The 24,902-nt window shown below is 33.8% G+C and overlaps 1 protein-coding gene and 2 long non-coding RNA genes across 3 annotated transcripts; 2 read left to right on the forward strand and 1 right to left on the reverse strand.

Annotated features, from left to right (window-relative positions):
- Positions 1–23: 23 nt before the first annotated feature.
- Positions 24–13,990, reverse strand: LOC146905819 (F-box/FBD/LRR-repeat protein At4g26340-like). The gene is made up of 5 exons (XM_085729739.1): positions 13,721–13,990; positions 1,940–2,689; positions 1,701–1,844; positions 1,312–1,588; positions 24–100 (listed from the first exon to the last, which is right to left on the reverse strand). The coding sequence occupies exons 2-5, from the start codon at positions 2,669–2,671 to the stop codon at positions 84–86; spliced, it is 1,170 nt and encodes a 389-aa protein (XP_085585865.1). The 5' UTR covers positions 2,672–2,689; positions 13,721–13,990; the 3' UTR covers positions 24–83.
- On the forward strand, positions 4,931–6,978 carry LOC146905820 (uncharacterized). Its single transcript, XR_015020348.1, has 3 exons — positions 4,931–5,003; positions 5,172–5,242; positions 6,680–6,978. It is a non-coding gene; the product is annotated as an uncharacterized LOC146905820 (long non-coding RNA).
- LOC146905821 (uncharacterized) lies at positions 11,334–13,377 on the forward strand. The gene is made up of 3 exons (XR_015020349.1): positions 11,334–11,402; positions 11,571–11,641; positions 13,079–13,377. It is a non-coding gene; the product is annotated as an uncharacterized LOC146905821 (long non-coding RNA).
- Positions 13,991–24,902: the final 10,912 nt, after the last annotated feature.

Genomic DNA, 24,902 nt, shown 5'->3' on the forward strand with positions numbered 1-24,902 from the left:
TAAATATCTTATTTCTAGTAGTGCTATGAGTCAACACACCAGATGAAATCAGCCTTCCCTTTGAAATTCACATCATGTCATCATCAGTTTTCTCTGTTATCTGAAATCAATAAAAAAAAAAAAGTGAGGTAAAAACCTAACACAAATTTCTTCCATGGTGTTCTTTATTACGTCAAGAACCATAATGATTTGAGTCATGTAACTCAAGGAAAAAGGTATGATCTATGTGTTTACAAAACATGAGATAAGGAAATTAAACTAAGAAAATACTTTTGTAGTATTAGCTCAAGCATCTTAGTTGGGGCTAACATAGTTCTATACAATTCATAAACATTCGAGCCAAATCCATAACAAAATTAGTATCATACATGCACAAAATTAAAGCAGAAAACACAGGTTATTCAAAAATAGCAAAAACCAACCAAAAATGTAAAGTAATTCTGTGGTCTACATGAAGTGTGCCTCTCTTATTAGATCCTAAAATTGTATTTCATTCCACCGTATCTAATTTAAGAATTAGTAATAATATTGAACTTGTTTGATTTATATCAATTTAAGAATTGAATTCGTCAAAACATCATCTTGTAGCATATTGAAAGTCTGTAATGGGATTTGAAAATATTTTCATCTAAATAAACTATTTTCAATTGTATAGCAAGTAACTAGTGTTCTAAACCAACACAAGTTGGGTCTGTCAGTTGTTGGTCAATATTGAAAAGAAACCAATTGTATCATATAAGCATTTTATCGTTCATGATAGTCTATTTTATGCATTATCAGCTAAAGAGACCTGTTTTATCAATACATCCACAAAATGGTATAAATAGAGAATAACATTCAAAACCTGCAAGTGAAAGCAGTCTTGCCTCTATATTATCACAACGCAAGTAAAAGTTCTGCATTCAAGAGAAACAAAAACACTAGCCAGCACAGATATATGATAATAACATGTAATAGTCAAGGTCAACTATATGGATCAAACAATCCCATAATGTCTTGAACAGAGTCTTCAAAAAGATGATTTAGGATTTCTTTGAAAATACTGATAAATAAGGATTTCTGTGAAAATACAACTACTTTGTTTATGTTTTGTCCATCATACCCTATGGTTATGCATCAAATCAGAAATTACGATTGCACCCTCATACCCTATGGTTATGCATCAAATCTGAAATTAGTGTACATGGATCATTTAAAGACCCCGTTGCCCTCAAGTTGTGCACCAGGACAAAGTTTATGACCATCAAATTCTAGCAGGTGCATGGTAGATGTAAATGAAATGAAATAAACGATAATGTAACTACTACTTACATGGAACAAGATAAAATATAAGTTTACACGATGCAGAGGCCTTTGGACTTGAGGACAAATGTCTTTCTATTTTGGATTGTCCACTGTTCCAGATTGTCATTGTCTGTAAAACTTCTGCATTCTTCAAAATATACCTTGCTAGCATAATTTGACCCCGTCGGCCTGAGAAACTAAAAAATTTGCAAGTTCTTAGGTGTAATGAAAGGCATTGCGGAACAAATTTTGGGTCCACCGAATTTTCTCTGTCAATAATGCCCTCATTCTCATCATGCTTGACCTGTCAATAATGCACATAAAATAAAACATAATGGATAGAAGCTAGATTTGGTCGAAGCAAAATTCTAAAAGTGTGCTATGAAAAGATAAATCAGATATGATTTTTAACAAACCTCATCAAGGAGAAGCTTTTGAAGCATGGGGCAGTGATTGAGAACTTGTATTAAGAACTTCCAGCTATGATGGAGAGAAACACAAATTAACTCCAACTGGGTCAAGTTATGAAAAGTAGGGATGGAATCAATAGGGGAATTCTCCTATAATATTTAGAAAGACAAATTGTCAAACATCAGGGTAAAATTAAGTATAGATTATCACATATTGATTCCATTAGAAAGTATTGTAATCAAACCTGGTCGATTTCTAAGCGCAGCGAAGGTACATTATGAACTGATTTCAATGGAAAATGACATAGGAAGCAATCAATATCGGCTCGGGTCAAGTTACTTAAGTAAAAACTCTTCCACTCATCACAGGTAAGAGACTCATCGGAATCAAACACCACATATAATGTGCATAAATCCTCAAGAATTGGGCATCCAATTAGAAACAACATAAAATCCCGAAGTTTAGGGAAATAAATATTCCTCAAATGAAGGGTTTTAAGAGATGGAAGTAAAACAGGAGAAATACCCTCCAACACACTGAAACCAAAAAGCTTGAGAACCACAAGGGTTCTGCAGGTGAGAATAGAGGTGGGCAATTTGGGCATTGGTAGTTCCACTGAAAGATTAAGGTATTCAACATTGCGTTGTACTAGAATGTTTACCCATTTAGTGATAGTGTCCATGGGGCGGGGAGGATTGAGCATATCATTATCATATTCAAAATCAAGGTGGAAAGTCTTAATGGGAAGTGCGGAATCTCGGGAGAGGAAAATGGAGTACACAAAGTCGATAAAGCCAACAAAGGTGTTTTGGTCTCTCACTATAATGTTGAGAACAGGAACTGAGAGGCAGAGATTCTTCCAGCTCTTGGAAAGAATGCTAGTGGCAACAGATTGATTGGTTTGGAGAAAAGAGAGAATGTGACACAGGATTTCGTCTGGCAAAGTGCTTATTATATCCTCCTCCTCCGCCGCCATTGAAAATCAGACTGTTACCTGAAATTGCAGTACAACAAAGGTAAGCAAACTGAAAGAATATGATTAATAAGGGCGATAATTTTTCGAATTCAAGAAGGAATAGCTCTCTTAATTAGAATAGTAAAATTGTCCCAATTAGAGAAGGGACATGCGTCATAAGAATAGTGAGGAAGATTAGAATTATCTCTGAATAATTACTTACCCATTCTTTTACATGTTCAACTATTTAAATCTGCTACTAAAGGATAACTACTCCCGAATAACAAATACTAACTACCAATATACTGTGACAACCTAAAAAATATATAATCGTGACTGGTGCACGAACTAATACCTCATAGTTTGGAAAGCCTGCTGACCAAATAATAAATAAACAATTTATAAACTAACTTTGGATTCAAAATCATGTTTACTGAAATATCGAAAGAGTAAGCTTTGTATTTTCAACATTTCTAAGATGTAAATCTTGTTCATAAACACTACTAGAAAAAGCAAAATTAGGGAGGGAAATTCGTGACGGAAAAAATAAAATTCCTCACAAATTTCTTGGTCGCAAAATTTAGTGACGGAATTAGAGAGGGATTTCACATTTTCCCTCACAAAATTTCTCTCACTAATTTTTGTTTTTTTAGTAGTGTATTATCACCGGCCAGAATTTCAAAGTGATACAACTAGATATGTAATACAATTATAAACAAAACATTCTATAGTTCCAAATAGCTGCAGATATACCGACTCAACATAAACATAAATAAAATAGTCTCCCACGAAAGGAAGCCTACCAAAAGAGGAACAATGCAGGGACTGAGTTTGTTAGCAGCTTGCTACTCAGCTGCTTTTGAATTTGAAAACAAAAAATTGAAGATGAAGGAGTAAATCCGAAGGACTTAGTGAGAAGACAACAACCACCACCACCAACTAAAAGGAAAACACACTCAAGGGCACGATTAGATATTTTTCTCAAATCTAATTTCAACTTACAAAGCTAGTAACCAAATAAAAATACAATTAATCCATAATCAATTGTACACATGAAATTCACAAATTAGGAAATTTATCCAATCAAAAAAAAGACCATTTCAAACTCTCAATATTGTAAAGAGGTGAAAACCAAGTCAAAAACTTTAAAGAAAATATAAAAATTGATTATAATTAAAAGAAATCAAAATAATCAACTTCAAAGAGGATATTGAAATCAGATACAATCTAATAAGATCAAAATAATCAACTTTAAAGAAAGTATAGAAATCCAGCAATAATAAAAATGAATTACGATGATAAAACCGAAAATTAGCTCAATTTCGTTGATATCTCTTTCCTCTTAAGAGTGGCCTCCCAGTGGTAGCTCCATCTAACGGATAGCTCTTTCCTCTCGACTCAGAAAACATAACAAATCTCTCAATTAGGGAGTCTACATCTCGTTGATTGTCCTCTCCTCCTAATGATGGCCTTTTCTATAGGAGTGACTTCATCTAACAGGTAATCCTCTTTAATTGAAATCATCATATAACTAGGGACACCTAGGTCGTCGTCATAACCATTGTGATTCTCAAAACGTCTTTAAAACCATATTTCACAGCACATCGAAACTTATATCAAAATATGTACCATGAAAACTAAATTGAAAATCTACTACTTATAATTATAAGTAAATCCAATTTCAAATCCAATCCAAATCGAGTACATATTGATATCAAAATCTTCGAAAAACACATCTCAAAATCATGCTTTACAACATATCAAAACCAGTCAAAATTAGTTTCAGGAACATTGTAACACACTGTTTTATAAAATTGGAAAGAACAAAAAAATTAAATAAATATAAACTAATTGGACCCGATAAGGAAAAACAAAAACAAACATAACCCACCTAACCTTCTTTTGTTTATTTCTTTCTACTTTTTCCTTATCTTTCTCGTTCTCCTCTGTTCTAGACCCTTCTTCCTCAATTTCTCATATTCCCCATCTTCTTATCAATTCAAGTGAAAAAAAAAAAAAAAACTAATGAGACAAACCTACGCAAGATTATCTTAGTTAGTTCCACAAGTACTCTTGGATAGGATTGTGAGTTAAGATTTTTGCTCTAAGAAAGGAGAAGAATACACACTCATGGCAAGTGTTATCTTTGGTGATTTTGGAGGTAAAACTTTATTAATCATGAAATTTAGAATTGATATCTAGCTTAGATGAGTAGTGAACTAGTATAGATAGTGAAATCTTAGATTTTCATGAGTCTATCTCAAACCCTAAGTCTAACAAATTGGGGGTTAATGTTCTAAGGAAAGAGAAGGGTACCCACTGTTAGTGATTGCTCATATTGAGACTTTTTGAGGTATATTTATCAACTTACATTTCAATTAGTGCATATTTAGGCATGATTAGTGAGTTCGAAATTAATTTTTAAGACGATAGTATGTGTTAGAGGATTTTATGGTTATCTATGGTTACTAAAGTCATAGAATGGGTTTCTAATTAATGAGAAAATATTATTGATGCTCAGATATGACACTGGATGCTTCGAATGCTTCTCCAGGAGTGCTAGGAGAACACGCTAGTTGATTCGTTATAACTGTGAGTTGATGACGATCATTATCACTTATTTCATTATAATTATTATTGATATTTTTATGATTTTATATGTTAAAGTGTTTACAAAAATGGGGAACACACCCTTTGAACATTTTTCCTCTCATTGATACTTATGTTTAAAGTCATCGATATTATTATGGTCTCTATTTGGATTTATCCATGACTTATTGAGCAAATGATTTGAAAATAGAGTTTTGATTGCATATACTATGACATGAGTTTTGAGATATGGAGAAATACGGTTTTGAGAGATATGTTTTTGGGAATTTTCGATATTAAAATATACTCACTTTGACGCTACTTATGATTTATAAAGTTTTGGAGTTAAATGGAGATTTGATTGCATATATTTTGTGCACTAGTTTCGATATGTTCCTAAAAACTAGTTTTGATATGTTCTAAAGCATGGTTTCGAAATTGTGTTTTTTTTTTTCGAAGATTTTGGTATTAATATGTACTCGATGTGTATTTGATTTGGATTTACTTATGACTACAAGTGGTAGAGTTTTGATGGTACATATTTTGATCCGATACGTTGAAAAATATGGTTTGTGAGACGTTTTGAGAAGTTGTTTTGAAAATTATGGTTTTAGTGACGACGACCTAGGTGCACCTAGTATGTGATTTCAATTAGGTAGAGTTACTCCGTTAGATGGAGCCGCCCCTATGGAAAGGCCGCCATTAGGAGGAGAGGGCTATCAATGAGAGGTAAACTACCTAATTGAAGATGTTTTACACTTTGTTTTGAGTCGAGAGAAAAGAGCTATCCGTTAGATGGAGCCGCCCCTATGGAAAGGCCACCATTAGGAGGAGAGGGCTATCAACGAGATGGAGCTAGTTCTCGATTCACCCATTTTGATTATTTTTACTAAATGGAGTTTTCTATATTTTCTTTAAAAACTTTTATCAAGATTTTCGACAATATGTTTTTAAAGGCTTTTATATGATTTTCGGCGATATATTTTCTAAAGGCTTGTAATCTTATTTTCACCCATTTACAACCTTGAGATTAGAAATATTCTAATTCATGATATTGATTTTCATGTACAATGATATATTCATGTTGCTTCTAAATGTTAGATATTTGATGGCTTGTAGTAAGGTTATACTAGAAGGATAAACTCACAGTTTAAAATGTGTTATAAAATTTCCCTAATAATTTAATTCATTTTATTACCTTTTGGTTAAACAAGCTAAGAGCAACATATTTGTCATGTCGGCGACATTGGATTCAGAAATATTCCTATTTGATTTTGGATTAATAGAATTTTATACGGTTACTAGTTTTGTAAATGAACATTTGATTTTGAGAAACTTAATTACTTGTGCCCATGTGTGTTTCCCTTCTAGTTGGTGGTGATTGTTGTCTCCTCACTAAGTCTTTGTGACTTACTCCTTCTTCTTACATTTTTTTTTCAGATTCAAACTCAAGTGCGTAGAAAGCTCGTAGCAGAGTTAAAGATCTATCAATGTCATTCTTTTGGTAGGTCTCCTATATGAATAAACTGAATGGTCGATGTATCTGCAGCTATTGGTAGTCTAGAAATGTTTTGTTTTGAGATGTACAAACATCTAGTTATGTCACTTTGAGATTCTGGTGATAATACATGTATATATACATGATTCATATCTTGGAAAGTGTTCAAAATACAGAGGATGCTCTGTCGAAATTTCAGTGAATGTCATTTTAAGTGAAAGTCAGTTTGAAATTGTTTAAATTATAGTTTGTCGAGTGTCGTCAATAGGCTTGCCGGGCTAGGATGCTCTAGTTCGTGCGCCGGTCACGATATTGAATTTTGGGTCGTGACAAAGTTGGTATCAGAGCTCGGTTGTAGGTCCTAATAGCTGTAGACATAGAATGAAAATAGATTCTTGCTAGTAAATTGTGAACCGCGGCACCGTTTACTTGCAAAAATCTATTTGCATTCTATGGTGGTGTCATTTGTGGTCCGATCTTATTATTTCTTTTGGGTCATTGAATTGTCTTACTTTGTTTGTCTTCTTTTCCTATATTCGGTCATTTTTGTTTCATTTAGAGAGGGTGTCACCCATTAACAAGATCTCCACTAGAATGGAAATTGGTTCCTTGCGAATTTAAAGCCGAACCGTAAAACCTTAGTCAAATAGGTTGTCATTCGGGCTGTTCTCATGGTTGACTTAAAATAAATAATAATAATAATAAATAATAAAAAAAATGATAAAGAACGTAGCATTTACGTTGACAAACGTGATTGAGTTGTAGTAGTAGTTATGTTGAGGTTCCTAGAGAAATACGAAGAAATCAAATGATGATAGAGATTATTGTTGGCTTGTGTAACAAGTTGTTGGAGGTTGTTGTTGTTGGACAATAACAACATGGTAATCAAGAGCAGAGAAATGTTTTCCGTCAACAAGAAGCTATTCAGGTTTGAGTGAGGATCTACAAAATTCATTAACAATCTAGAGAGGTTACAAAGGGCATTAGGATTCTGATTCTTAGATATAAGGATGGGGGAGTTGATATAATTTAAGTTGAAAGGTGTGTTATATGATAGGTTAGATACACTTAAATGTGTAAAACAATGAGGTTCACTGTGTTGGAATAAAGTGAGACCACTTGATTGTTTACGACTCATTTTCTTCTATAGAAGTGTTGGAGATGGATTAACTCACAAGTATGAAAGATCGAAATAAATTGAGGATATGTCAATTTTAGAATAAAAATCCCATTTTACAGAGCTTCAAGTTATCTTCCTCCCCCTATTATAGAAGAGATGCATTTCAAGTGGTTCAATAGAAGACTAAGGAAATACTTAATTGGATTTGCTGTTAGATCTAATTGTGTTACTTTGCGGAGGTTTCGAACTTGACAATTCAGATTTAGGAACAAAATCTTAAGGGAGGTAGTAAACTGGATTCTCATAAGAAACAAGTTGATTGATTATATAATGATTATTCTTAACGTGGCGATGAAGTTGTATTTGATTATTAGGAACAACAAATATAAATATCACAAATGTATTGTTCTTGTAGACAAACTTTAGGGCACATTGCAAAGTCGTTGATTAGATCATGGGTCATATAGTTAATTCGCTTTTCCTTAGAGTACTTTTGATTCTACAATAGTTGATTCGACTCTGGAAATATTTTGTTTCAAAGATGAAAAGGTATGATATCAATGTGGTTAAGTATGTTATATTAGGAGGGATCATCCTTGGTAGCTACGACACAACTATTATCTAGTCATTCATTAACATAGTCGTGTTAGTACATATTTATTGGATTTTGAGTGAGAATTGGTTGCGGGAGTTGAGATATTGGGTAATCGCTTTTCTACTTTTGAGGAAATACCTGGTTGGGTAGCATATAATGTAACCATGGGTTTAGGAGCTAACAAGTTATTGCAAAGAGGTTGTCAAGAATAATTGGCTTTGATTATGGATACACAAGTGAGTGAAGAATTATAAAAAGTTCTAAAAACATTTAGGTTCCTGATGCTGTCCTGATTTTTTACTTGATAGTGAGATTAGATTCCCTATAGACTTGGTTCTTACCACTCAACCCACATCCATACCTCTTTATCGAATGACATAGAATAACTTACATTGTTTAGGAACTGACCACAAGACCTTTTCAATAAGGGATTTATTGACCTAAGTTCGTTTCCTTGAGGATTAATGGAATTTATTATAAGTAAGGAAGATAGATCTGTGTGACTGTGTGTAGTTTATAGACAAGTGAATAAGGTGATAGTTAGGAATAAATATTATTTACCATGCATTTATTTGTTCGACTAACTTCGAGAAGCTTAGTGTTTTCCAAGATTTATTGAAGTAGGGCTGTCACTAGTTGGATATTAAGAGTGAACATATATCAAAGACAACTTTTCGCACGTGCTACGAGCATTGTAAAATTCTGGTTATACCCTTAAGACTTACAAATGCACCAACGTCTTTTATGGATTTCATGAATTGGATTTTTCCAACATTTCTTAGACTGATGGGTGATATTGTTCAGTGATGACATTCTTGTGTATTCCAAGAGTAAAGAAAGGCATTATCTATATGAAAGGACTTTCGTAGATTTGTAACAACCACAAAGGTCTTAGTATTACTTAAATTTAAGAGAAATAAGGTAGATGAAGTCTCTTAAAGACTTCGATTGCAAATACTTGTATCACCTTGGAAAGTCAAATGTTGTTGTAAATGTTTTGAGTAGGAAGTACATTGGTAGGCTTACTGATTTAGACAAAATGAATGGAGCTATAACTAAAGGGTTGCAAAAAAAAAAAAAAAAAAACTTGTTGGAAGTGGGATTCAATTTTAGTTTGATCATTCAATGGCATTATTGGTCATGTATAAATTTGTTCCGCCATAGTTTACATTGTCAGGGAGACTTGGTTAAGATTTAGACTGGGTAAAGTTGATAGATAATGGGAGGAATAGTAAAGTTACAAACTTCTTATTTGATTTAGACTTGGTATAGGTGGTATATAATGTGTGGAGCGATAAAGTTATAAGTTTCTTAGTTAATTTTGAGGGTGTTTTGTGGTTGAAGCCTTGATTGTGTGTTCACTAAATTAAGGAGAAAAATATTTTAGGAGGATAATTATTCTTGTTATATATTAGGTTCTAATAAGATATACAAAGGCTTACGAAGATTTTATTGATGGGAAAGGATGAATGAGGATGTAAAATAAAATAAAATAATTATCTCTAAGTATTTGGTGTGCCGATCTCTACTACATGTGATTATAAGGCTCGATTCACTGGTACGTTTTGAAAGTCTTTCGAATATGAATTTGATACCCGAGTGAACCTCACTACAACTTTCATCCTAAGACAGATGGTCAATCTAGGAAAGTTATACAAATCATAGAGAATATGTTTTGTGTTTGTGGTCTGGTTATTGGAGAGAGTAGGGCCTACGTTTGTCTATGATGGAATTTGCATAGAAATAGCTACCAATTCAGTAGCCAGGTGGCACCTTTTGAGGCATTGTATGATAGGTGATATATGCCGTCAATAGGATGGGTTGAAATTGGAGAGTTTGAACCAGTGAGTCTATAGTTGATTAAAAGTTCCATTGAAAAGGTCGAATTGATCTATTTTGTTTAGTAACAACTTAGAGTAGGAAAGCTCTTATTCTAACTAGAGGCGCCATCCCTTAGAGGACGGTGGGACAAGAGGTATTCTTACGTGTTTCAGTAATGTGGAGTGTTTTATGATTTGGCAACAAGGGACTAGCTAGTTAGACATCGAGAGTTTGAAATTGGAAAGTCAAACTTGTAGCTTATCATTTGGTACTTCCATCGGAGAGTTCGTCATGTCTTTCATACATCTATGCTTCAAAAGTACCTTTATGAAGGTGCGCAGTTAGACGAGAATTTATCTTGCATCAATCATTTGATTGCTATGATAGATAAGGAAGTAATATGTTAATACTCAAAGGATATTGTTCCGATAAAAGTTCTATAGTAAGGATAGTCCGGTGAAGAAACAAGTAGGTATTTGAATAAGTCATGCTTGCAAAGTACTCACACTTATTTGAAATCAAGGTTATTAGTGTAAATTCGAGGACGAATTTTTTTAAGGGGGGAAGAATGTAACACACTGTTTTATAAAATTGGAAAGAACAAAAAAATTAAATAAATATAAACTAATTGGACCCGATAAGGAAAAACAAAAACAAACATAACCCACCTAACCTTCTTTTGTTTATTTCTTTCTACTTTTTCCTTATCTTTCTCGTTCTCCTCTGTTCTAGACCCTTCTTCCTCAATTTCTCATATTCCCCATCTTCTTATCAATTCAAGTGAAAAAAAAAAAAAAACTAATGAGACAAACCTACGCAAGATTATCTTAGTTAGTTCCACAAGTACTCTTGGATAGGATTGTGAGTTAAGATTTTTGCTCTAAGAAAGGAGAAGAATACACACTCATGGCAAGTGTTATCTTTGGTGATTTTGGAGGTAAAACTTTATTAATCATGAAATTTAGAATTGATATCTAGCTTAGATGAGTAGTGAACTAGTATAGATAGTGAAATCTTAGATTTTCATGAGTCTATCTCAAACCCTAAGTCTAACAAATTGGGGGTTAATGTTCTAAGGAAAGAGAAGGGTACCCACTGTTAGTGATTGCTCATATTGAGACTTTTTGAGGTATATTTATCAACTTACATTTCAATTAGTGCATATTTAGGCATGATTAGTGAGTTCGAAATTAATTTTTAAGACGATAGTATGTGTTAGAGGATTTTATGGTTATCTATGGTTACTAAAGTCATAGAATGGGTTTCTAATTAATGAGAAAATATTATTGATGCTCAGATATGACACTGGATGCTTCGAATGCTTCTCCAGGAGTGCTAGGAGAACACGCTAGTTGATTCGTTATAACTGTGAGTTGATGACGATCATTATCACTTATTTCATTATAATTATTATTGATATTTTTATGATTTTATATGTTAAAGTGTTTACAAAAATGGGGAACACACCCTTTGAACATTTTTCCTCTCATTGATACTTATGTTTAAAGTCATCGATATTATTATGGTCTCTATTTGGATTTATCCATGACTTATTGAGCAAATGATTTGAAAATAGAGTTTTGATTGCATATACTATGACATGAGTTTTGAGATATGGAGAAATACGGTTTTGAGAGATATGTTTTTGGGAATTTTCGATATTAAAATATACTCACTTTGACGCTACTTATGATTTATAAAGTTTTGGAGTTAAATGGAGATTTGATTGCATATATTTTGTGCACTAGTTTCGATATGTTCCTAAAAACTAGTTTTGATATGTTCTAAAGCATGGTTTCGAAATTGTGTTTTTTTTTTTCGAAGATTTTGGTATTAATATGTACTCGATGTGTATTTGATTTGGATTTACTTATGACTACAAGTGGTAGAGTTTTGATGGTACATATTTTGATCCGATACGTTGAAAAATATGGTTTGTGAGACGTTTTGAGAAGTTGTTTTGAAAATTATGGTTTTAGTGACGACGACCTAGGTGCACCTAGTATGTGATTTCAATTAGGTAGAGTTACTCCGTTAGATGGAGCCGCCCCTATGGAAAGGCCGCCATTAGGAGGAGAGGGCTATCAATGAGAGGTAAACTACCTAATTGAAGATGTTTTACACTTTGTTTTGAGTCGAGAGAAAAGAGCTATCCGTTAGATGGAGCCGCCCCTATGGAAAGGCCACCATTAGGAGGAGAGGGCTATCAACGAGATGGAGCTAGTTCTCGATTCACCCATTTTGATTATTTTTACTAAATGGAGTTTTCTATATTTTCTTTAAAGACTTTTATCAAGATTTTCGACAATATGTTTTTAAAGGCTTTTATATGATTTTCGGCGATATATTTTCTAAAGGCTTGTAATCTTATTTTCACCCATTTACAACCTTGAGATTAGAAATATTCTAATTCATGATATTGATTTTCATGTACAATGATATATTCATGTTGCTTCTAAATGTTAGATATTTGATGGCTTGTAGTAAGGTTATACTAGAAGGATAAACTCACAGTTTAAAATGTGTTATAAAATTTCCCTAATAATTTAATTCATTTTATTACCTTTTGGTTAAACAAGCTAAGAGCAACATATTTGTCATGTCGGCGACATTGGATTCAGAAATATTCCTATTTGATTTTGGATTAATAGAATTTTATACGGTTACTAGTTTTGTAAATGAACATTTGATTTTGAGAAACTTAATTACTTGTGCCCATGTGTGTTTCCCTTCTAGTTGGTGGTGATTGTTGTCTCCTCACTAAGTCTTTGTGACTTACTCCTTCTTCTTACATTTTTTTTTCAGATTCAAACTCAAGTGCGTAGAAAGCTCGTAGCAGAGTTAAAGATCTATCAATGTCATTCTTTTGGTAGGTCTCCTATATGAATAAACTGAATGGTCGATGTATCTGCAGCTATTGGTAGTCTAGAAATGTTTTGTTTTGAGATGTACAAACATCTAGTTATGTCACTTTGAGATTCTGGTGATAATACATGTATATATACATGATTCATATCTTGGAAAGTGTTCAAAATACAGAGGATGCTCTGTCGAAATTTCAGTGAATGTCATTTTAAGTGAAAGTCAGTTTGAAATTGTTTAAATTATAGTTTGTCGAGTGTCGTCAATAGGCTTGCCGGGCTAGGATGCTCTAGTTCGTGCGCCGGTCACGATATTGAATTTTGGGTCGTGACAAACATATCAAAAATATAAATGATCATCACTGCAACGAATTTCAGGAACATATCAAAACTATTGCCAAAATATGTGCAATCAAACCTCAATTTCAAATCCCAATTTGTTAAGAGTTGTAGACAAAACCCCAATTTGTTAAACTTAAGGTTTGAAATTGACTCATGAAAATGTAAGATTTTACTATATATACTAGTTTAACTACTCATCCAAGCTAGACATCTTCTCTAAATTTCATGAATCATAAAGTTTTACCTCAAAGAGTCTCAACGAGCAACTTTCAAGAAATGGGTATCATTCTCCTTTCTTAGAGTACTATGAGATAACTTTACTTAGATGTGAAATTAGATGACTTATGCAAGAAATTTGGTGATTTGAAATGAGAAAAAGAAAATGATAGAGAAGAAGGTGACGGGACAGAGAAGAAGGGTGAAAGAATGAAAGAGAAAAGGAGAAAAATAATGAGAATGAGTAAATTAAATAAGTATTTAAAAAAAAATGACTTTAAATGTTTCGGTTCCTTTTCATAAAAAGCCTAGGAAGGAGGAACTTTAACGTTATTAATGCCTTTTTTACCTTTGCAAATTCCAATTTCTTTTCCTTTTCATCTCCAATTTCCATTATTACTGTATTAATTTTGGTTGCAATTTCCATTATCTCACTAGCTGTTTACGATGCAAAAACACACTCTCTAGTCTAAGAAGAAAAAATAGATCGGGCAATCCCACAACATATACTCACATGCGTTCAAATTCAAATCAATCCAAATTAAAACCATAAATTGATCCAAAAAATCAAAAATTGCACAAAACCAAATAATATTGGATGTGTTTGGATATCATTTTATGAAAACCGATCGGATTAGATCGGATTTTAGATTGATTTTTCAAAACCGAACCGAACCGCATACATACATTTTAATATATATGTCCATTTTTATAAGTGTAATATATTATATTAAGCAATTTTTATTTTTCTTTTTAATTGTTTTAATAGTACATATGAATTTACCTTAATCAATTTTGTTTCTATTTCATATGTTTCAACGATAATCAATCATTTTTATAAATCATATGTTATATTTTGTATCAAACTCATTATTTTAGCATGTTTTTATAAGATTATTATTAATAAAAACAGTTACAATTTGTAATTTGGATATCCAAAAACCGATCCAAACTAAACCTCATTAAATTGGATTGGATTGGATCGGATCGATTATTTAAAATTAATCATCCAAAACCGAACCGAACCGCATATAATTTTATCTTTAGATCGGATGAGTTTTTGCTTCAAAATCGATCTAAAGTAGACCGCCAACACCCCTAACTCACATAACATGACTATACCATATGTTTCACTCTCAATAAGGACTAAGGAGCCTTGTAATGTTGTTTACTTCTTATTTCTTACATTATTTTTCTTTTTATGATTCCCATTGCAATTGTAGTCCCTGTTAGTATAGAAGTCATTGAAAAAACAACACCTTCCTTAAGGCTTTCATTGAAATGTAACGTTATATTCCAAAAATTATTATTTCATCACACTTATGACTTATTTGATGCGTAAACAGAAAATATTGCAGTTAACTCTTGTGTGGCTCATTGATAACTTAATGTGTCCTACCATGGTAGATGTTAATGTTATGCTTCATTTGTATTGAACAAAAGACATTAACTCTTTTTTACGAACTGAACCTAATGAATCTGTTTACACTGATTTTGGTAAAATAAACTTTATTATTTATCAACGCTTTAGGACTGGATAAATATTTTTTTATAGTGTTTGTTCAAGTCTCACGATTATTGATATCATTTCATGCATTCTTTAAGAACAAAGTTATTTTTCTTATTAATGTTAGAATTGCATCCAACATCTTTTAATAACAAGTTGTCTCATGACAATACAGTAGAAAAACGCGAGCATATTCAAAAGAAATAAAAATAAAGAAAGATGAAAAGAAATGCAAATTTTAAAAGAAAAAGAAAAATATTAAATTGCAGAGAATGTAAAGGGTGATTGGAATCCATCTCTTTCTGCCCCTAAACCCGTCTGCCAACTCGGCGTGGGTGTTACAAGGCTTTCAGAAAATAGGATCTAACCTTTTGTTCTTATTACAAACTGATATATATAGACCTTGTAGGAAAAACTACCACTAAATCCTACAGTCTAAATTAAAAGTAGAAATAACTTCTTAAAACACTAGAATAACTTCGATGCACTTCAACCTTGTTTGTTGCCATGCTCCACTTTGTCTTATTGCACTCCAATTATAACTTCAGATTATTTCTCCTTATCTTTGGTCGAAAACTTATGCATGCAACACATCAAAACACTTGGTCGAAATTGCGGTATGTCGAAGTCTGTATGCTCTTGGTCGAAATCCCTTTGCACTTTGCAGCATGTCGAAATAACTCATCCAACCTGCCGAACATATAATCAGGTTTTCAACCAAATATTTATTTTTGGTATTAGCAGAATCGAACCGAACTGTTCGTGAACTTTAAACGAGCCAAACTTGAGCTTAAAATAGAGTTTGTGTCGAACTCGAACCAAGTTTCAAGCTGGACCAATTCTTATCGAGTTGAATCGAACTCAGACGAGTTCGACTCGACTTGACTCATTTTCAGCTTCAGCCACAAGCACCTAAATAAAAAGACGGATACTACTCACACCCAAAAAATCTAAGTTACATCCTAAAATCACTGATATATCCTTTAATTGAGTTCACTTTTTTTTTTTAAAAAATATAGCCAGAGCATAATAACACCAAGAAAGAGAATAGGTGCTTTCGTTCGACTCGACTTAGACTCATTTTCAGCCTCAGCCACAAGCACCTAAATAAAAAGACAGATACTACTCACACCCAAAAAATCTAAGTTACATCACAAAATTACCGATATATCCTTTAATTGAGTTCACTTTTTTTTTTTTTTTTAAAAAAAAGCCAGAGGATAATAACATAAAGAAAGAGAATAGATGCTTTCTCAACTATACTCTAATCTTGTGTCAAAAGCTCATATATATTATTAAAAAAAGGAAAAAAATACAAAAAAAAAATTGCGGGACATAAACCTAATCCAGTAAAAACACACAAATGTGTTGGACAACCCAAACGGGCATTACAATTTTAAGCCACACATATGTGTTATACCCTAATTTTGGACCTAAAAATATTTTCTCAAGATGTTTTCTATCTCTGATATGTGTATTTGGACCTTTGAAAGATTGCCTATTTGTTACTGTTTACCCTGATATTTTACTCCGCTGTATTTGCATATTTCTACTGTCTATGTTTGAAAATACTTTCAATTGTGACTTTGTCTATGTTTTCTTGCATTTCAAGTCATTTGAATGTGTCCTTGATCAATTGCATCTTTCTCTGCATTTTATTTCAATGTTATTTGCAAAATTCATGAAAAAGGGTATTTTAGTCATTTCCTGCATTCAAACTCATTTTAATCCTTGAAAATTGTTTGAGTCTTTTCAATTGGTTTGTATAAATCCTCATTTCAATTTCATGTTAAAGTCCATTTCAAAAAATCACATTTGAAGTCATTTTGAGTCAGTTTAGCCCCTAGGGGCATTTTAGTCATCTCCTATGTTAAAATTCATTTTAATCTCTAAAAATTGTCTCTGAGTCTTTTCAATTGGTTTGAATAAACTCTTGCTTTAATTTCATGATAAAATCCATTTTAAAATTGTATCTGAGACGTTTTGAGTCAATTTAGTCCCCAGGGGCATTTTAGTCATTTCACACAAAATTTCGACAGAGAGAGGTTACTTTGAAGTACCTCATTTAAGTAATTGGTTCATTTTAGTCCTTTTGGTGTTTTTTATTTCATTTCACTTTAAGTTTTTTCCATTTTACTCATTTTTAATTCAATTTTAATTCAATTTTAGTTATTTTCATTTTGGTCCTTTTTTAATAATTCTGTTTTTTTTTGTTGCTTTTTAGTCCCTTTTGTCTTGTGCATTTTGGTCCTTTGTTTCTAAATAATTGCAGATTAGTCCCAAGTTCTTAAAAATTGCAGAGAAGTCCTCAAGGTCCAGATTTTAGTCCAAAAGTTTGCAGTCCAGTCCTTTTTTTTCAAATTTACAGATTGGTCCCAAATTTTCAAAAATTGCAAAGGGGTCCCCGAAGCAAAAACTCAGCAAGGCCGAATTTCTCAAGTCCAAGCACAGGTGTCGTATGTTCATTGGATCAGAAATCACAAGCTGGCCTATAAATACAAGCCAACTCATCACAAGTGTCAGAATCAATCAATAATCAGAAGCCACATCATACAAACACGTAGCCACTTTCTCTCTCTTGACAGTTAGATCAAAATCCAGAAATAACCAAGAACATGAAGAACATTCATCAAACCCTAACTTTACCAGAATCCAATTAAGCTCAAATTGAAGCAATTTCTTCACAGTTCTCAGAGATTCACCACTGAATCATCATCATCGAACTTTAGAAACTGCAATTCAAGCACGAATTCGAAGAATTCGTACGATCACAGTTCGGGGAGGTGAGAAGAAGAGAGAATCGAAGCAGAATCACATCAGTGAAGAAGAAGAAGAGAATAACTGATTTATTTTCAGTTCAAGAACTTACCAGAAGCACTCACAAGGATCATTTATTCGAATCTCCGAATTAAAACCAGGTATTCCTCAAAACTCCTTCGTTTTTCATCGCAAAAGCTCAACGAAGATCCACAAACACAAATAAACGGTGAATCGAAGAAGAACTTTGCAAAGATTCGAAAAACTTCGAAACGAAACCCTAAAAATGTAAATCTTCAAAGATTCACCGTTTATTTCATAAATCCAGGCTCATAATCATCATCAGTGAAGAAAAAAGTGTAGATTAGGGTTTCTTTTCAAGAAGTTACGAAGAGATTCGAAAACCTAGAAACCGAAGGATTCAAACGTAGATCTGCTCCTATCAAAGCCTCGTTTCAAAAAATCAGTTTTAGAATCATAAAGAGGAGGCAAGGACGAACATAACGGTGTTAAAATTTTCAGAAAAACACTCAGGTACGGCGGCGCCACCGGTGGGCCACCGTACCTGCACCGTTGTGCTCGTCGGAGAAGACGACGGAATTTTAGAGAGAAGTGAGAGCTTCTCTCACTAGGTTTGAGAGAAGAGAGAGAAAGAGAGGTGAAGAATGAGATTGGACCGGCCTCCTAAGTATTTAAAGGAGTGTGAACCAGACCGGTTCACCTGAACCAGTCTGGTTCACTCCTGGACCATGTGCTTGCACCGTTTGATCTAGGGTTTCAGGAACTGGATCAATCCAACGTCCCTGGTACGTTTGGATGATCCAGGATCCACTCTCCTTTGGGCCTGGACCTGTTCCTTTGCAGATTTTCGTTTGTCACTTGTTTTTTTTGCTATTTCCACAGTATTTCTTTGATAATTGCACCCCTGTCATGACTAATTTGTTTTAGAAAATTCCCTGAAATATACATATATTTTCTTGATAATTTTGTGATGTTTTTGTGTTACTTGGTTACTAAAAAACTTGATGAAAAATATTAGGACAATTTCTTGCTCTATTACTTAAGTTTCATATTAAAAAGTCTTTGAAAATTGCATGATTTGATTTCTTTTCTTGATGGATGTTTGTGATTCATGGTATATGATCTTGTGGAATTTTGTTACTGTTTGAATGTGTGTTTGTATTGAATATGTGCATGTGTTGGTTAATTGCTTGCTTTGCAAGTTATGTTTGTGAATAAATAGTGTAAATAGGTCTAAATTCACATTAAAATGTAAGGCTTACCATAACTCTTAGATCCTCATTTTAATCCCTGGATTTCATGTCTTGAAAACATGTTGGATCATGAGAATTACAAGTCATATTTAAGCCTTGCCTTGGTGATGAATTCTAGGTCTATTACACATTGTTCTTGCTTGTTTCATGTGAATTTTTCTTACCTTTTGTTATGATAGCTTTACTTGCCTATATCTCTATTCTTTTATGCCTTACATTACTAACAATTTCATCTACTGGTTTCATACATAAGCATCCCATCTCCATCCCACTTCTTGCCATTTAAATTCATGCAATACTTAGTATGTAAAAATTTAGGTATTTTGTAATTTTCTTTATGCTTTTAAGTTCTTGCAAGACCATAGCATGTATTGATGAGTCATAGATAGTATTAATTATTGCCTTATTTAGTTTAGTTTTATTTTAGATTTGATTTAGTTTTATTGCATTTTATTTTATATTAGAATATTTTACTTCAAATTATGTTTTATTTTATTTTAGGAATAAATATATGGTGGAAGGTGTCTTGGAGCAAAAGAAAGAGGACTGGAGCAAATACAGCACAAGAATACGAAGATACGGGACAAAAATATGTTCCCACCAAGTCAGAAGCTTGGCACGGCCAGTGCCAACATGTGGCACGGCCGTGCCACCTCCAGAAGCCACTTTTGCTGCTTTTTCTTCAAGGCCAAGTTACCCTGTTGCAGCTTTACTGTTTTACCCTTTTAGTTGCTTAGTTTCTAAGTCGATTGTAAAGCTATAAATAGAGTAACTCTCCACCATGAACAAGGATGCTTTACTTTGTTTATTTCAATTGCTATTTTAATAAAAGTCTTTATTTTCCTTTTACTTTCCTTGCAATTTATTTTACCGTATTTTTCTCTTCTTCCTCCATGTCTACGATGAACATGAGTGAGTAGACTTCTTAGTCTTAGGATTATTGGGGAGTCTAATGACTCAATCCTAAACAAAACATGTCTAAACCCTAATTTCCATGTAACCCTAATTTCTAATCTAGATTCACCGTCTTAACGTGGATTAACAATTATCAAACTGTGGAAGCGAAAGCGGAGGGTTTGATAATCGTTAATCCATCATCCCAAACATCAATTCATAAAGCGAGAGCGGAGCTTTGATGTTGGAACAAGTGAATCTAGACAATAGTTGCAAAACAGTGAAATAGTCTTTGCAACTATTGAGACAAAGAGTAGTTTCAATCCTCTATGCATCTTCTAGTAATCATGTCAGTGAAATAGGCTTGGTTGCTAGAAGTAAACTCTCACCGGACTTTCATCGGAAAGGTGAGGGGCTAAGGGAAACCGGTCTTTAGAAATTAGTGTGTAAACCATGAAATTAGAAGTTTAGGTTTTGTCTAGTGAAGGATTAGTTATTAAGATGAACCAATGATCCTAAGGCCCCCTTTATTATTATTGTTTTTACCTTCAGCAATCAAACCCTTTCTAATCAACTTTCTCTCCTCTAATCATTCATTAAAAGTTAATTAAATTGACCAACTCCCTAGCGGAACGATACTCTACTTACTACTATCACTTCGATAGGCCGTGCGCTTGCGGTTTGGCTTTATCAAGTTTTTGGCGCCGTTGCCGGGGAGTTGTTGTAATTTGATTAACTTTTTAATAGTGATTAGACTGAAAAAAAAAAAATCTTTTTCCTTATTTTATTTGATTTTATATATATATTAAAAAAAAAATCTTTTGCTTTATTTTATTTTATTCTATATTTTGTTTATATTTCTTTCCTAAATAAAAAAATATATATATATATATATATCTTTCTTTCTCTCTCTCTCTTAATTTATTTATTTCTTTTTTTCTATATTTTAACGGTTTTGATTTCAGGCATGGCTCAAAACTACTATCAATGGACTTCTACCCCTATTTTACCTCCTTCAAGAGTTTATGGAATATTTGGTCATACCGGAGTTGAATGTCAACTAGGTAGTGTTGTTAGAAATCCTGAGCAAGCTGCTCAATTTAACCAAGGGTTTAGGAATAGTCAATTTTTTTTTCAAGACCCTCAAAAATTTTTTGGACAACAAACAACACCACCCTGTTTTACAAACAACCGAGGAGTCCCTCAAAAATCCGACTTGGAACTTTTGATAGAAAATTTTGAATTAGATAACATCAGGCATAACCAAGAGTTTAAAGTCAAAGCTGGAATTTTGAATGACTCTCTCAATAGAGTGGGTTCTCTTTTTACTCACAACAAAGTGCTTGAGGCTCAAATCCCTCAAGTAGCCCAACAAGTAACCTCTTCCCCACAACCCTCCGGAGTCTTCCCGAGCCAAACTGAAACCAACCACAAAGGCCCGATAAATTCTATTACACTTAGGGATGATAAGAAATTAGAGGACCCTGTTGTAGAAACCAAGACAATTGAGGTTGGGGTAGAGAGTGAAAAACCAAACAGTGAGAAAGTTGTAGTAGAGAGTGAAAAGCTTAACATTCTATCACCTTATAATCCAAACACTCCTCTACCACAAGGGTTTGATGAGTCTAAGTTAGATGAGCAGTTTAGGAAACTAATTGAAATAATTCAAAATAAGTTGCCGTCTAAACTTAAGGATCCAGAGCGTTATTCCATACCATGTGTCATAGGATCAAAGAAAATAGAAAGAGCCATGTGTGACTTAGGAGATAGTGTCAGTTTGCTGCCATTGTCCCTTCGTGAAAGATTGGGTATAGGATAGAGAAACCTATTGACCGTCAAGCTAATGACACTAAAAGAGCGCTTCGTGGGAGGCAACCCACGCATTTAATTGCTTTTGTTTTGTTTTTCTTTGTTTTAAGTTGTTTTGTAGGTAATTGTCCAAGTACGATTCAAGAAAATGAAATTTTTTGAAGCCCTGTGACCAGAAAGGTGGCACGGCCCGTGCTAAGGTTGGCACGGCCGTGCCAGTGTTTGAAGCCAAAACAATGCCAAAGCCACAGAATGTTGGCACGGCCCGTGCCAAGGTTGGCACGGCCGTGCCCGACTCCTACACATCAATAACTTCAATTTTTCTCTTCTTCTCCATTCCTTCTCAAACACAAACCTCTCTCTAACTTCAAACTTCTCTCTAAAACCTCCATAACCATCAAAACTCAAACCTTCATATCTTCATCAAAACTTCATCAAACCAATTCAATTCTTCCACAAATCAACCACAAATTCTATTCCAAACACAAACCACCAATCAAAAACAACTTTCATCCACCCAAACCAATAATTCACCAAAACCTTATTCAAACACAAAACCCAACCCCAAACCAATCCTTTCCACCAAAAATCTTCCCAAACCCTAAACCTTCAAACCAATTCAAACAAGGGTCAAATGGCTTCAAGAAGAAGTGGTAAGAAACCAGCAAGGTCTCAAGAAGGACCTCCCTCAAAGAGGCAAGCACAAGTCAAGAATCATGGGATCAAGTTTATGGACAACTCACAAAGGGATAGGTATAAAATTCTAATCTTTAAACCCTTGCATCCTTCTCGATATCATGATTCTCATACTTTGAATATGCTAGAGCTTAGAAATGATGCCTATAGGTTGATAAGAAGGCTAGGTTGGACTGATATGTTAGAACCTATGAGGGATTATGAGAATTTCACCTATGAATTTTTGAGTTCCATTGATTTTACTAAAGATAGGTTGAATTATGATAACCCTAACCATAGAGTTTCTTTTAGGCTAATGAATATTGATTATGATATGTCTCTTCAGCACTTTTGTGATACCTTAGGTTTTGCAAACGAGGGGTATATCCATGATTCTTGAGATCCTAGCCTTAAGACGGTTGACTATCAAACCGTTGTCTTTTAGGAATGTATCACCGACCTTAGCTCTTTTGTCACTAGAGCCAATAAAGCTAGCAACATTCACAACCCTGTACTTAGGTACCTTCAAAGGGTAATGGCTTGCACTATTTGGGGTAGAACCGAGCTTGGAAACACTAGAACCGATGAGCTGTTCATGTTATAGGCAATGCTCTACAACCACCCGGTCAACACTTGCTTTTATTTGATTAATTACCTAGACTTTGTCGGTACTAGATCGGCCGGTAAAGGAGATATAGTAGTGGGTGGCATCATTACATACATAGCTAGGCATTTTGGCATTGGTGAGGATGAGGGGATCAAACAAATTGAGGGAAACAATAGACTTAACATGGACACCCTCATTGCTATAAATTTCATCAAACCTCACTCCATCACCAACTCAAAGCTTAATGTGCCTATTATGTTTTTACTTCCTAACCCATCTTGGACTAGCACCGAGGTGGAAGCAAATTTGTTGTATGTTGATGATGTGCAGGTTCTTAGTGAGCAAGATGATGATGAGGGAGACGATGCTAACTTGCACCATGATGTAGGAGAAGGTGCTAATTGCACCAAGAGGAAGAGCACCATGACTATGAAACCGGTAAGCTCGATGAAAATCAAAGATGGGCATGGATGCATAATAGAGTAGGAAAGAGGTAGGAATGATGAGGATTAATGAGTTGTTTATATTGTGGAATATGCTTTTTAACCATCATATTAACATTTACTATTATTTGCTTGATTATCTTGTTTCAATTGTTAAAAAGAAACCAAATGATAAGGGTGATATAATGGTAGGTGGAATCATCACTTTGCTTGTTAGAAAGTTTGGGGTGAGTGTGAATCAAGGGATCAAGAGGATAGAGGGGAATTATTATCTAGACTTATATACTATTTTGTCCTTCCTTAGAACCCATGACCCTACTCACAATTACCAATATGAATGGAGAATTTGTTTGATTATTCTATCTAATTCGGACATAACTAATCCGGAGGTGGTGGAAAATTTGCTTTATGTTGGTACTAACCCACAGGTACATAATGATGGTGATGATGATGGTAATGAAGAGGAGGAAGGTGCAAACTTGCACCATGAACAAGAAACCGGTGGAAGCTATAATGATGAACGGCGGGCATGGATGCAAACCAAAGTTCAAAGAATAAGCACCGAGCAACAAAGATAAGGTGTTGAAAGGAACAATGTCCAAAGAAGCAATCGAATAAATGAAGAAAACAATCAAATGCTCCACAATATGATACAACACCTTCACCTCCAAAGGTCTACTTTATGAACTTCAATAAAATTGTGAGCTTTCCTCTTCCTTTACTCTTTCTTCTTCCTCCTCTTCTTCTACTTCTACTCCTTCTTCTTCTTTTTCTTCTCCTTCTACTTCTTCTTCTTCTTTTTAATTTCTTTTTCTTTGAATCATTGAGGACAATGCTTCCCCTAAGTGTGGGGGGGCCTAATAAAGTGTCTAGAGTCGTAGTGTCCAAACTCCCTTGAACTTTATTCTTTTGTTTTGTTTTTATAGCAAGAGGCATGACTAGTAGCTTGTTTTTAATGTAGAAATGGCATGAAAAATTTTTGTTTTGTCTCTTCCTTAGGTTGCTTCTTGTACATAAAAGTAGTTTCTTGTGTTTCTTATGTTCTTGCTATACCCATATCTTGTTTTAATGTGAAAATTCTCCAATGAGAAAAGCACCCGGTTGCAATCCTTGAGCAAATGTATGAATAGGTATTTTAAGGAACACGTTCTATCTTTAGTGTTAACTTAGACCCTTTAAAGTCTTAAGAGTAAAAGTAGTATAAGTTTGTGTGGGAAAATTAATCAAATTGTTCTTAATTGTTA

Source organism: Medicago sativa, chromosome 7, assembly GCF_051527215.1.
Source record: "Medicago sativa cultivar Bolivia chromosome 7, Bolivia_mono, whole genome shotgun sequence".
Classification (NCBI taxonomy): Eukaryota; Viridiplantae; Streptophyta; class Magnoliopsida; order Fabales; family Fabaceae; genus Medicago; species Medicago sativa.